Source organism: Papio anubis, chromosome 7 (genome assembly GCF_008728515.1).
Source record: "Papio anubis isolate 15944 chromosome 7, Panubis1.0, whole genome shotgun sequence".
In the NCBI taxonomy this organism is placed as follows: Eukaryota; Metazoa; Chordata; class Mammalia; order Primates; family Cercopithecidae; genus Papio; species Papio anubis.
The window spans coordinates 43,566,747-43,582,450 of record NC_044982.1 but is presented as its reverse complement, the minus strand read 5'-3'; the positions used below and the strand labels follow the sequence as shown (position 1 = coordinate 43,582,450).

The following is a 15,704-nucleotide window of genomic DNA, read 5'->3' as shown; positions in this document are numbered from 1 at the left end:
CAAGAGATTAAAGAAAAATTCAATCAATCCAAAACCTGGAAAAACAAAAGGGAAAAGAAAACAGCAAAAAACAAAGATAAGAAAAGGCATTTAAAAATAGAAAATAAGATGTACTAAGTAAATCAAAACGTAATTAATCACAATCAATGTAAACAGATTAAACTTGCCTGTTAAAGAGACTTTCAGAATCTATACACTACTCATAAAATATATATCCAGAAATATACAGACCAAGTACACACCAACTACACAAAAGCAAATTTAGCTATAATAGTATAGAGCAAACCAGACCTTAAGCAAGGAAAGCATTATTAGGGACAAAGAACGTTAGAAAAATGTGGAAGAAATCTCCCAGAAAGTATAGCAAAAACATAAAGGATTGGAAAATAGGAGATTTTTTTTTTTAAAAAAAGGAAATTACAGGAGTGGTCCCATAGGTACAATATCTGAATAAAAGGAGTTCCAGAAAGAGAGAAAATTTAGAAAAGGTCAGAGGGCTGGAGAAAATCATAATAGGAAAAATATCGAGACGTAGCCATGTTTTTCCAGACTGAAAAGGACCACCTAGTTGACACCCATCAAAACTGATGAAAATAGATCTGCACAAAGGTATATCATCAGAAAGTTACAGAACCTGGGAACAGAGAAGATATATGAAACTTCCAGAAAGAGAAAATAGGTCACATGTAAAGGACCAGAAATCTTAATGACTTCAAGTTTCTTATCAGAATTACCGGAAGATAGAGTACAATGGCATTGTATCTTTCAAAATTCTGAAGGAAAATTATCTCTAGCCAAGAATATTATAGCTAGCTCAACCATCAATTAGGTGACAGAGTAAAGAGAGGTTTGTTTAAGAAAATGATATTGATAGAATATCTCTTGCATCAATGTAATGAAGGGAGATTTAGATAATTGTCAGAGAACTTTGTGGCTGAATTAGTGATAAGAACATAGAAAACATAAAATCAGACAGTTATCAGCTCCCAGAAAAATGGAAAGTGCAGAAAAGGAAAAGTAATTACAACATGCTGCAAGGATCAGCTAGAAAGTGCACATTTGCAGTCATAATAATATAAACACTTGGCAGGGCCCAGTGGCTCACACCTGTAATTCCAACATTTTGGGAGGCTGAGGCGGCGGATCAATTGAGGTCAGGAATTCAAGACCAGACTGACCAACGTGGTGAAATACTAAAAAAATTTTTTAAAATTAGCCAAGTGTGGTGGTGTGCACCTCTAGTCCCAGCTGCTGTGGAGGTTGAGGCAGGAGAATCGTTTGAACCTGGGAGGCAGAGGTTGCAGTGACCAAACCACTGCACTCTGGCCTGGGTGACAGAGCAAGACTCTGTCTCCAAAAAAAGAAACAAATTAATCACAAAAATATCAACCCTTAATATTTATTGAATCAAAAGGATGATACATTGTGAGAATTAGGTGATGAAAATGGTGCATGTAAATAGTAAGAGAAGATAGAAAGGGGAGCTAAAATCTCACCTTTCATAGTGAGAAGTCAAAGACAAAACCTAAAATTGACAAACCAAGAGGTAGATATGTAGTCACGTTGTTTGGTGACATGGAAGCAAATAATAAAAGAATCCACCGAAAAATTTGAAAGTGGCGCTCTAGGGTCTTCTCTTTTTTAAAACGAGACATTGCCAACAGTTCTTTATAGAGATTTTACCAATTCGTTCTCCCCTGAGCAGTATATGAGAGGGACGTACCACATCCCACTTGATCAATTGAGGTCCTGTAAGGAGTAGATGCCAAGCCAGGGTTATTTACGCAAGAATTTTACTGATGGAAATGCCTGGGAAGGACAAAATGGGGAGGAGGGGAACACGAAGAGCCTTTGGACTACAATGCAAGTCTAACACCTGTGAAAGAGGGAAGGAAGACTCAGGTAGGAAGAAAAACCTTAAACTTTTACATAATAAATGGACAGTCCCAGAGCAGAAGTTGCACGTATGGACAAGTTATAGTATTCCCACCATACTCAGACATTGACAGGGAGCAGCCCTGGGGAAATGTGTGAGCCCAGCTCCAATATGTGAGCTGCAGCAGATCAGAAAAGGCAGCAGCCTTCAGTTAACTGTGTTCAGTGCTGTGTTGGAAAATGATTAACAACTAGCTCTACAGAAAGTTTTTTTAAAAAGGCCTTGATTTGTAGCTTTTGCTACTTTCTGTGGTGTAAATACTCCCACTGTGGCTAATTTCAAGCTACCACTGTGAGATCACTAAATGCTGAGTTAAGAAGAGATGCTAACAACAGGCTTTCTAAAGCCAGGAGCTGGACCGAGGGTGCCGCTGACTGTACTCCACACAACACGTGTTTATGAAAGGAGATTTGAGCGGTGTGCCTACTTAGCTACTACACTCAGTAGCCTAGCGTTCTAACAGTTTCGGGCTTTGCAGCATAATAAATGAAAATTGTACTTGGTGCAGATTTACTTTGCATTTCTTGAATATGAGCAAAATTGAGGGAATCTTTTAATATAAATATTATTGCAGTATTACATATAATTACAAATGTATTTATTATTATACAATATATTTACTGCAATACTAATCAAACCAATCTTTTGATTATTTTTAATTGACAGAAATAATTGCATGTATTTACTATGTAGAACATGACGTCTTTAAGTATGTATGCATTGTGGAATGACTAAATCTAGCTAGTTAACATATGTGTTTCTTCACATAGTTATCATTTTTGTGGTGAGAACACTTTACATCCACTTTCTTACCATTTTTACAGAATGTAGTACATCGTTAACTATAGTCGCCATGTTGTATAATAGATTTCTTGAATTTAGTTCCACCTAACTGAAGTTTTGTACTCTTTGACCATCTCTCCATTCATCCCACCCCCTGGTTACCATCATTCTACTCTATATGAGATGAACTTTTCTAGATTCCACATGAGTGATTCCTTTTATTAAAATCTTTAGGCCTATGTTCTAAATAACCAATGTATTAATGTAATCATCTGTGTAGTGTGCAAAACATAAATACTGCTTATTGTCCCCTATTATGTGATTTGTATTTTCAAAATTAACTCCTTTAACTCACTTCAGAAGATAAATTTGAAAAAAAAAATCTTTAAAAGCTTCATGTAGGTGGACTCAAAACTTGGAAAATGAATTACTATGATTTCTTTTTTCCCATAATTTGTAAAGTAATAATTACATATACAGTATGAAAATACGATGTCTACATTAAATTTGGGGGAAATAATATTTGTATTATTATAGTTGATTGAATGTAAATATTTTATGGAAAAAGTCACTGAAGAAAAGTTTCAATCTATCTCCCAACACACATAGAGAAACAATAATATATTATAATGTATAATAATAATAATAATAACAGAATAAGGAATTTTCCATCGAGCAGTCTACAGAGTAGAATCTATAGGAACATCTTAGGACTATTAAGTTAGTAATATTACCATTATTAAGACATTTTAATAATAGATATATTCTATACTGACTCTTCTATATATTATGAATTGAAATTACTGGTTATATCCTATTAGCTTGGTGTAACAACTTAAATATCATCTGCTATTAAGTTAGAGGCTGAGAAGCTGTGAATGAAGTGGTCTTTTAAGCTTTTACATATTTTAATTACTTCTAGGTGCACTGATAACACTGAAGAAGCAGAGCCTTAAATTAGACCAGACATCAGAAGTCATCTGATATGGTTTGGTTCCGTGTCCCCACCGAAATCTCATCTCGAATGGTAATCCCCACATGTCAAGAGAGGGACCTGGTGGGAGGTGATTAGATTATGGGGGCAGTTTTCCCCACGATGTTCCCATGATAGTGAGGGAGTTCTCACGAGATCTGGGGGTTTTAAAAGTGGCAGTTTCCCCTGTGCTCCTTTCTCTCTCCTGTCGCCATGTGAAGAAGGTCCTTGCTTCCTTCCACCAGGATTATAAGTTTCCTGAGGCCTCTCCAGCCATGTGGAACTGTGAGTCAAATATCTTCTGTTTATAAATTACCCAGTCTCAGGTTGTATATTTATAGCAGTATGAAAATGGACTAATATGTCATCCAATACCCACAAATATATTCAGACAAAATGTAAAGCAAAAGCTATGAGGAAGAAACCAAAGTGGCAAAAATTCAAGAATTGCTCTTTCATAAAACTTTCTTTATCTTTATGTTAACTCTACCACTGTTACCATAAGTATCTTGAGAGGAGCAGTCAATAGACCTGTGAATGAACAGAGTGTTCAAATGCTGAAGCTTTTCAAAGAAAATACATCTACTTATTAGGTTGTTATAAAAGTAAATGTGGTTTTTACCATTAAAAGTAATTGTGAAAACCACAATCACTTTTGCACCAACCTAATATCTTCTTTCAATCAATTATGTAGTTTGTGAACCATAATTGACTTCAAATGCCACCACTTTTCTTCTCATCCACTTCTTCCATCCACAACCTCCAATTCCCAGTAGTTAGTATTTTCAACCAGATATCAAGGAAAAGAAATAGATGAACACTAACTTAAGGTGATCAAATGCAATAACTTTTGGCAAGGGTTTCAAGAAAGTTGAAAATGGTGGCTAAAAAGAGGTTTGGATTATCTGTGGAATCCATTTATCCTGATGTTTTCAAAACATATGACCCACAGTACTCAGAAAACCAAAACAAAAGACTTACCTCATCCACATTTTCAAAGGCATTGATGATGTCATAAGGTAAACAAGACAGCAGATCGATCACAAACCAAGTTTTCAGATAGTTCATCCTTATGAGCTTAGGGTCAGAAATGACCTCTCCACCAGGCCCCACGAAAGTTGTGTGAAAATTTAAAACGATGTCAACCAGAAAAATAACGTCCACCACACTATCCAGTACCAGCCAGGCTATGTTGTTCTGTTTTGTTTTGAAGGAAACATTATAAGGAACCATAATGGCGGTGTAGAAGGTAAGAATTAAAATCACCCAATCCCAAGTAGTTTTAAAAGCACAATAATGTAAAATAATGTGTGGTGGCGTCTTTGGCGCTTCTTGTTTATACTGAGGAAGGATATCTGATCCCAGCTGAAGAACCTAAAAGAGAGAAAATGTGTTTATACATGACTAGGTTATCTCTGCACAGTCAGTGATGAGTTCAAATCTACTGGCAGTCAAACCACAGCCAGTCATGCTCCATAGTCTTGCCTCCCTCTTTTCCTGAGTTGTCCTAAAATTTGTTCACAGGAAGTCACTCCAAGTCCAAGCGCCCTACCAAAGCTGATCTTTCTGCTGTTCTATCTGGCCTGCTCTGACGCAGTAGCCAACACTGATCCACAATACTGCTAGATGTCCACTTCTTCAAGTGCCTCCAGCACACTCACTCTGTAAGCCCCCCTAGAATCACATGGCTCTCATGGACTGTCCAGCAGTTATTTGGGTGACACACCATTATCTATTCTTTATACACATTTAGCACCTCGGGAAGCATAACTTTGATTCTGATGGCCTCGCTGGACCCCAGCATCCCACTGTTGGTGATGTTGTTGTTGAGTGATACTCAGCAAGGGCCCTGATGGCTGGCACAGCAGTGTAAAGGATTGTAAAGGGTATCACCTGCTTTTTCCCTTTCTCCCTTAGATCTGGACTTAAAGAATATTGTGTTTCTTGCCCAAGTGCAAATTTCCTTTAGGGAAAAAAATATTAAATACTCAAGTTTGTTTCTGTATACCTATTTGACAAATGGAAAAATTTCAGTGTAAGGTTATATGAACCTTGAATTATACTAATTAGGTCTAATTACAGTAGAAAAAAAAGATAAAAAGCAGATGACAGAGCAAGAGTAGAGGTTTGTGTATCCCTGGGCAAAGATAACCAACACAAGACATAGCATTGCCTTCTGGAACCTGGAACCTGGGAATTCTAAAAAATAGTTGAGGCAAGCAGATCACGAGGTCAGGAGATCGAGACCATCCTGGCCAACATGGTGAAACCCCATCTCTACTGAAAATACAAATATTAGATGGGTGTGGTGGTGCATTCCTATAAATCCCAGCTACTCAGGAAGTGGAGACACCAGAATCACTTGAACGCAGGAGGCAGAGGTTGCAGTGAGCTGAGATTGCGCCACTGCACTCCAGCCTGGTGACAGAGCGAGACTACATCTCAAAAACAAAAACAAACAAACAAAAAAAAACAGTTGAAGGGGTAAACCAAAAACTTCTGCCCTTTGCCATCAATGAAGCCAAAGATAACATATGTGTTAAAGAGTTTGGTAAATTGAAATTTTTAAATATTTTCAACAGCTTTGCCCATCATATGTATTCAGTTATTCAGTGTCTCTAGGACTAATGGGACCCAGGAGGTAGGAGTCAAAAAGTCCAAATCATAAAATCATAAATGCATTAAATATTTAGATATAGGAATGGATAAAAATAAAAATACTTGTTAGCATGTAACTCTGAGTTATAATATATGCCAAAAAACAAAACAAATATACTAGCATCTTTGGAAGCTTGGGAGAGTATCCTAAAGTTCCTCTCACATACAGAACTTATGTATCGGAAAACTAAGAATATAATATCCATTGTTACTATTTTTTGATATGGAAAACATCATTGGTAGTCTCTTTAATTGTATGTTAGAATTGTTGTTTTTATTTTGGGGTTTGTAAGAATACTTGTGAAGATATTTTATGTATTTGCCATTATCAGTACCTCAGTTATATTTTTCCTATGATGTCTTAAATTACTTAACAGCAAATTATCCTGCCAGGAGTGTAAGTCATGTTGGGGTGAAGCATTATATATATACAATTGTACATAATCGTGGTGTTTCTTTTGCCTTTCAACCACTGGCCTGTCAGTTCCAATTTCATTGTGCTACACATGAAAATTGCCTTCATATTCAATGTTAGTAGTTTACCATCTATATATACACAGTCTATGTTTAACCACAAATAAATCAAACTTGGGAAATAAGAACAAACTCAGTGCCAGGATGCATTACCACCTTCATGGACCCTAAGCCTTCGTTCCTTCCTGGACTCCTTCATGGTGAAACCCCGTCACTACTAAAAATACAAAAATTAGCTGGGCGTGGTGGCACATGCCTGTAGTCCCAGCTACTCTGGAGGCTGAGGCAGGAGAACCATTCGAACCTGGGAGGCAGAGGTTGCAGTGAGCTGAGATCGCACCACTCACTGCACTCCAGCCTGGGCGACAGAGCAAGACAGTCTCAAAAAAAAAAAAAAAGTATATACATACATATATATATATATATATGTATGTATGTGTGTATATATATGCATGTGTGTATATATTATAACAGCATTCCTATAAAGATAAATATATTAATATCACACATTCAATTTTCATTTTTACCTAAAAGTTACTCTGTTTTCTTCTGCTGTTAATAGAAATTGAAACATCTTATAGGCCCGTAAAAGCGCTGTGGGGCCCTGGACACTGTGCCTACTGTGCTAACAGATGTCAGCCCTGCTCAGTACCCCGGATTATTGCAGGTCTCCTCTAAAGATGCAATGGCATCACCCTAAATTCAGAAAGTCTTAAACCTAGCTATACATTAAAATCATCTGGGGAAGTTTTAAAAGAATACAGTATACTTATACCTAGACTCCACCCTGGAGAATGATTAAATTGGTCTTGGTTGGGTTCTCAGAGAATCTATAGTTGCAAAACCTTCCCAGGTGTTTACAATGTACAGCCCAAGTTAAGATCTGTCTTACATTTCTTTAGACATTCAGGACCCAATTCTCTAGACAGTGATTTGCGTATGTAAAGCCCTCCAAAAAAACGCAAGATGAGGACAAAAAGGAGGAGGAAAGGGTAGAGGAGGACAAGGAGGAGGAAGAAGAGGAAAATGGCAACAACAAAAAATAGTGCACAAAAAATAATTAAACTTGATCTTTTTCATATGCAAAGCATTACCTTAATCTTCACTCTGTCCCTGGGCTCTTTTATAAAACAGTGAGTAACAGACTCTTCACTTTCATTGTTATTTCATTTGTGCTTTTATAAGCAACAAGCCTTTGGTGGAGGGAGGATGAAATCACCTTTTTTTGATGTATTTTTGTACCAATACAGACACATTCTTCCTCTCTGAAGATCTGAGAGCATTGACTCCAACAAAGTCAGGCCCACTGACTGATGTGGCGGGGTGCATACATTTATCTCTACCCAACATAAAAGTGAAAAAGCTAAAGGCAATCAGCAGGGCGTCAAGGCATGCGGAAAATTAATTAACTACCTTTATGGAGACTGGAATCTTTGAAACTGGGGATCAGCTCCAAATTTGGGGGATCAGGTAGAACTGAGATCAAATGTATCTGTCTTGGAAAAGTGGAAGAGCCTAAAATTCCATAGCAAAACCAAATACTTGCATTGAGCAAATTATATGAGTTTTGAGTACCACTGGAAAAACAATATTGCTGTACTTATTTGATATTTCTTTTATGTCTATCTTTGGAGATTAAGAGCATGCGCTGCAGGGCAGGTATTCAGACTAAATGTCTATTGACAATCTTGTTATTTCTGTGTGCTCTCTGAAACCGATCCTAAGATCTCACAGAAAGCAGTTTTATATCAGAACCAGGTTTATGAATAAGGGGTGACTGGCAAAGAAACTAACACTAATCACAGAACAAATAAAAAAAAAACAGATGGGATGAAATAGGAATGTTTCTCAAAAGTAAAAACGAGAAAATGTCAAGGGGAAAGTTTCTTTCTTTTCCCTGGACATAGAGAAAAACAATCCTGAGTGATTCTGGGTGCTAAGGGAGAAGATTTTCTTCTCTATGTCCCCCTTCCACTTGCTCTCACTCTGTTGTGTAACAGACAAAAGAAAAATCCTGAATAAGGTGTGGTTAAGACTCCGAAGGAATAATGACTATAAAAATTAGCAATCACAGAAACAACCTCCTACATTTCAGCTTGATTTGTAGAAAGAAACAGGCAACTTTAGGCAGAAGAGTAAATAGCTCCAAAATCTAAGCATTTTTGCAAAAGAAAGTTGTATCTCACTGTCTGCTTTAAATCTTGTACTAATTGCATATTATCTTTTAAATATTGTGATTATTATTATTAGTTAATATTTAGTTATATTAATGTCTTATTTTGGTCTTCAGAAACATGTCTGCACATCAAAGGATTCATCTTTGCCCAAGCTAACAGTGCTGTGTAAAGCAGAAAACTGTAATAAGTCTTTTTGTTAGCCATGGTCTAAGGAAAACTCTATAGTCTTCTAAATTCAGGGAACATACTTTACTTCCTAATCTCCTCCAAACCAAAGTCTATATTTACAATGAGTTAAGAAAATTACTCTGAAGGGCTTCGACTCACTTTTCTGCAGCAGAGAAAACTGATAAGCATATGGATTTTATTTTATCTGTCTCTCATTTGGTAAAAGTTACCTGAGAATATTTTGTGAGTGCAAACATAGTGCTCAGCATAGTTTTGGTAGCTTAATGAGCTTTTTGGCATCTTTCAAACCAGTAACACAAATTATGGTTATAGAAGACATGCGAACAATAAAGCTATTAGCTGCCTCAGAGTTCTGTCCTCATTTTTTTTCTCCTTAGTCTCAGGGTAACATCATCTGGTCACATGACTTGAACAGCCATAACTGTAAGGATGATACTGAAGCCTACAACTCAAACTCAAATATCTTTCCAGAGTGCCAAACCCATAAATCTCACTGCCATTCAGGCATCTCCACTAGGACTTCCTATAGTATGCCCAAAACCGAACTCATGGTCATTGTCCTCAAATCGTCTTTCCTTCCTCTTACATTCATCATTTTATTAACCAACAGTACTATCTACCCTGTCGTCTAAATAAAAAACATAGAATCGCACTGGACTCAACCCCTTGTTTCACACACTATTCTCATGTATCAACAAATGTGTTTACTCTAATCTTAATGTGTCTGCAATCCACTTGCTTCTGCTGTCACTATCTTGCTGACAACCGTGGTCATGCTGACTTACTTACTGCTAGGACTTCCTCACTGGTTTCCCTACCTCCCCATTCTCCACAAAGCCACTAGGTCACGCAGGAGTTTTTAATTATTTTGTGCCTTGGATCCCTATGGCAATCTGGTAAAAACTATGGGCCTCTTCTTAGAATAAAGTTTTTGAATTAACACAATAAAAACATGAAATTGCAAAAGAAACCAATTAGGATGCACCTCCTTTGAGAGGTTTTTCTGAGACACAAAGGTCATTTTCCTGGCACATGAGACACCAGCCACCACCATTTCACTATATGCTACCCTACCTTCTCCTTCCCCATCTGAATTCAACTACACTAAAGTCATACTCAACGTCATCATACTACCTCATCTCTGAGCCTTTGTACATGCTGGGCTCCCTAGTAGGAATAAACTGCATCCCTTCTTTACCTGACTAACTCTCACATTTTCCCTTCAGAATTCACTCAGTCCAGGTATCATCTCACTCATACAGCCTTCCCTAGGGCCCCACATTTGGGCAAATTCTCCTGCACAGGCTCCCACGGCACCCTGTCATTGCATTTTTTCACATCTTATTATCAGTTTCTGTTGGGTATTTAACTCCTTGATGACAGGGCCCATTTCTTATTTATCTTTACATCCTTTGCAGAGTGCCAAGCACAGAGCATACCCTGAATATGTGTTTGCTGCATATACTCATGAAGCAATGAAAGAACTCCCTATCTGATATGCTCAAAGAAAACTTGAACTCTACAGACATGACATGGGATGTCATAAGCTACACTCCCATTTCAAAAGTTGGAGAGAATGAATAGAAATATTTGGGATTTCTATATTTCTACAAGGGAAACATAAATTATCAGCTAAGTATTTATAAGATCATAGCCAGAAATATCTATATTAAATCATTTTGGGGAAGAAAAATGTACCAACACCACCATCTTGGGAAGCAAAGTTTGTCTCATACTTACTTCAGCTAATCTTGAATGTTTGTGGACCACCTCTGTTTTATTCATTGGTGTGAGCTGCTGCAAAACACTTCGGCTATTTGTCAAAGCTCGTGTCAATCGGGCAAATTTCGTCCAACCTTAAAAATAAGGAAAGAAAGTCTCAGTTTCTCATACACAATGAATAAGAAATCCAACATTCTTGCTAGTATTAAAAAGATCTCAGCAACCACATAATATCCAAAATGAATGCAAAGTATCAAACAAAAGTATTTTCTTTCCTTCTATATACATGTGCTCATATATTTGAAATGTGGCTATAAAATAATGAGCAATTTTTATGTGTGACCTTTGTGTTTTGCCCATATCTGTGATATAGTCCCCGTAGCCAAGGCAACCAGCTGTTCACAAAATTCTGTGCTCCTCCTTGCATTGTATAGCTTTCTTACTGGGAAATAGCTGTCCAACCAGGAACATATTTCCCAGAATTTCTTGCATCTTAGTATGGCCTATGTCCCTGATTCTCACCCATGGAATGTAGACAGAAGTAATGTGTGTCACTTCCATGCCATGATTAAAGAAGCAACTGTGACTTCTCCATAATTTCTCTTTCTTTCTACCAGCTGGAAGGATGCAAATGACAAGGCCCAAAGGGATAGGAAAGCTGCTGAATAACTGCGTGGGAAAATGCCATATGCCAGCCAGGATCCTTTGCCTTGGACTGTTATATGAGCAAGAAATGTGCTTCTATTGGATTAAGCCACTGAAAGTTGGGGATTTATTTGTTATAGCAGCTTGCCTTGCCCTAATAAAAAGTCCTTCATGCATTTGTGTGTAGATATAAGAGAATAAAACTGAATTGCAACAAATCTTACTTTTAATGGTTTATCTCACACACTTCCATCTTCCTTGTAATATAGCAAAATGTTATTTATCTGTTATTAACAACTGCAGTGATATCTAAATTTATTTTTGGAATATCTAGAATTGTTAATAATGCCTTCTGAAAGAGCAGTGACTTTTGGGGGAAAGAAATGCAATTTAATAGGAAAGAATTTTCTTCTGGGGCCTCAAATTGCCAGCATTGAAATCATTAATCTCAAGGAAATGTCAATAAGAGGTGAACAAATAGAACATAACCAGCCATACTCTTGTCCTGTCTCAATTATCCTTCCTCTAGATATCTCAAAAGCTCCGATTCATTAAAAAATGTTGTTAACACTATCTGATAACTTCTACAGGTAATAACAGGTAATAAAATTGTTATTACCTTCATGAGGTCATTTATTAGGCAACTCCTTAAAACTGAAAAACTCCTGATGTTCCAAAGGAATGATGGCAATGATGAAATTTCAGACAATATGACAAAAAAAAAAATTAAGGAAGAAATTCTGGAAATACACCTGTACACCTGCCTAATATCTGTCAAACCATAAAATGCAGGTGACATCATTCTTTACTACTATTCTTCAGGCTGATTCTGATTTCATTTAAGCTTTGTATTGCCCCACCAATTCAGGTCTCTCTATGTATTCAATAACTGGATTGGAAAAGAAATAAACTGGCATCAGTTGATGGAAAGTCTTTATTTCTTCTACATTAATGGGCCGCATCCTAGTAATTAGAACCAAAAAAAAGGTTAGGTTTTGGGAATCATATGCAAGCCTAAGGCTTACCCTGTACAATGTGCTGCAGAAACAAAAAAAGGTATCAGATATGCCACCAACTCTCTAAAAACTCAACATTAATGAAAAACCAACATGCAATCTCTATGACAAATTGAGACTTTTTCTTTTGAGTGCCAGACTTATGTGTCTAATTAGCCACTGGACCTTTCTTACTACAGTGTTCTACAGGCATCTGACAACACTCAACATGTCCAAAACTGATACCATCTTACCCCTTCATCACCCACTCTGCCTCATTCATGCATCCCTGATCTTCTCAAATGGCCCCATTAGAAAAAGATATTTCTAATTGCCCAAATGAGAAACTTGAAATTCGCCATCCTCTTTTCACTATTACCTACACACACACACACACTCACACACACAATTATTTCCCAGCCTTATAGATTATAACATCAATAAATATCTCTCAAATTGAATCTCCTCTCTGCACCCTACTATGTCAGACAACATACCATTTTTCACCTGAGTTAGGCAGCATTCCAAAACCACATCCTCATTGCTTGCAAAATTCTTTCTAAAACACATGCCTTTTACCCTATTACCCTTTACAGAAACCTGAAGGCCTCCAGGATAACACTGTATATCCTTGGTATACAGGTCATTTATTTTCTGATCCCAGTGATTTGCTCTGCCTCTCTCTTGCCACTTTCTCACACATGCTCTGCATCCCAGCCTTATTGAAATCAATAGCAAATCAAATAAAGAATAAATTCAAAATGAAAATTAAATCTACTAGGAATTCTTTGTACACCCTATGCTGTTTTGTGTTTCCATGTTTTCACATGTTACAATCATTCTGTCTGCCTGGAATGTCTTTTCCCTCCCCCATCTGTCTGGCTAACACTTAACCTGGTAACTGCAGCCTCAGTTAAAGCATTACCTCAATGCTTCTTTGATTCACCCACAAGTGAGACGTGCTCTCCTCTGTACATGCACATCATGGAATGCATACCTCACCCGGTACTAACAACACTGATGCAACTGTTGATTAATATAATAGTCACTCTTGCTAAACTCTTGTTTTTCCCTCCATTCTTACCACTTGAAACAGGGCCTGGCATAAAATACACCGTAACATAAATCAATTGTATTTGTAACTTTAAAAATCAGATATAAAATAAATCTCATTTTGTTTCATTATCCCTGGTTTTTGGTTTGGTTTTGCTTTGTTTGGTAAAAGTGATGAGGGTACCTTCGGAGGACAGTAACTATATAAGTCATAGGTATATTATAATTTTACCTGGTGATAATTTGTGCACCTTACATCAACAGAATGTTATAATTGCCTTGACTATTTCTAGAAAATTCCAAGTCAATTTTTTACTTACTGAAGGCTCAGATTTCCAAAACAGGTAAAATTACAGCTCTTGATATAACTCAATTGGATTAAAAGAAATGCCCACTTTCATTCCCTGTGTGAAAAAAAGGTTTATCCAAAAAAATATTTTGACAAAAAAAAAGGAGACATTTAGGAATAAATTAAATGATCCATAAAAGAATACATATCATCAAATTGCAGGTTTTCTCTGATTTCACAGTATCATTCATGAAAATAAATGTGAGGAAGGAGAAATATGACAATGAAAGCTTATTATCATCCTCTGGTTTTCCATTTGAAGCCATCACGAGCACATACTACAACTGTGTTTCTTAATGAGTAAGCAGTAGTTCCTAATAGAAAAATACTTGTACAAATGTCTGCATATGTGTGTACCTTATTTTATACACGAAGTCAGTGTGATCAAGGAATATTTTATCTCTTTTCTTTAGCTTATTTTAGTTTCTTGAACGAAAAAAATCATTTTTAAACAGTAAAAATAAAACACAGGCATTTTTCTCCAAGAGTAAAAATAGGACTATCATTGATTTAAAAAACAGAAAGAAAATGAAAGAGAAAGGTAATATTAACCCATTATTCTAAAAATGTTTTAAGTCAGCATATTCTGAGTAAGACTACCCTTGAACATAGATGAAAAGGGAATTGACTGCATCATGTGACTTTTAGGTGCCAGATCTTGTATTTTCTATCCTTGGTATTAGCCCATTCTCATTCTGCTATAAAGAACTGCCTGAGACTGGGTAACTTATAAAGGAAAGGGGTTTAATTGACTCACAGTTCCACATGGCTGGACAGACCTTGGGAAACATGTAATCATGGCAGAAGCGAAAGCGAACACATCCTTCTTTACATGGCGGCAAGAAGTGCCAAGCCAAGAGCGGAAAATCCCCTTATAAAAACATCAGATCTCAGGAGAACTTACTCACTATAATGAGAACAGCATGGGGTGACCGCCCCCGTAATCTAATCACCTCCCATGAGGTCCCTCCCCCACTGTGGGGATTACAATTCAAATTACAATTCAAGATGAGATTTGGGTGGGAACACAGAGCCAGACCATATTACCATGGTTGACTAACACATAGTGGGCACTAGATCTGTTTTTGTGGAATGTTTTACTGAATGGTTTTGTTTAGTGAATGAATTAATGATGATTAATGAGGAAATAAGTTAAATAGGACTACAGCATCTGCAATATACATAAATATTTAAAATTTAAAGAAGAAAATATATTCAGTTCTTAGGTATCAGCATAGCTTATATGAAAGAAGTCTTTTGGTTGAAGAAGGTAGGAAAGGCATGGTAAGGAAGGTTGGGGAAGGAATTCTGGAAGTGTTAAGGATTATAATCTGCTTTCAGAAAGAGAACTGGGGAACTGCTGGCAGAAAAAAAAAAAAAAGAGTGGTGGTAGATGTTGAACTGACTCAGACGTACCAGAAGAGAGAAATTTAGAAGAAAAGACTTGGAAAGGATTCCTTCTTCCTAGAGAAATCAAAGCCAAAGGCAGTTGTAAAATTGAGTAATCATTTATGAGTTTTGCTATCAAAACGCCCTAGAACATGGAGAATCAATGCAAAGCAAAGGAATGTTTTGGTCCACATTAAAATCAATGGGAGCATTCAAAGATGAGCTTTCTGAGCTACTCAGTAATCTTTCAATTTGTCTCTGATTAGGGCCTTCTTGCAGTTCCATTTCCAAAGAGTTAGGATTTTTCTCACAACGCCTATGCTGTCCTTCTCTCCTTACTGTCAGCACAAACCCCTGCCAA

The 15,704-nt window shown here is 36.9% G+C and overlaps 1 protein-coding gene across 1 annotated transcript in view; it reads right to left on the bottom strand.

Moving 5' to 3' along the window:
* KCNH5 (potassium voltage-gated channel subfamily H member 5) overlaps window positions 1–15,704 on the bottom strand; it is a 341,017-nt gene that overhangs the window by 272,358 nt on the left and 52,955 nt on the right. The window contains exons 5-6 of the mRNA XM_003901908.5: window positions 10,931–11,046; window positions 4,674–5,066 (exon numbers count right to left, since the gene is read on the bottom strand). Coding sequence (XP_003901957.3) covers window positions 4,674–5,066; window positions 10,931–11,046 — 509 coding nt within the window. The remainder of the gene's footprint in view (window positions 1–4,673; window positions 5,067–10,930; window positions 11,047–15,704) is intronic.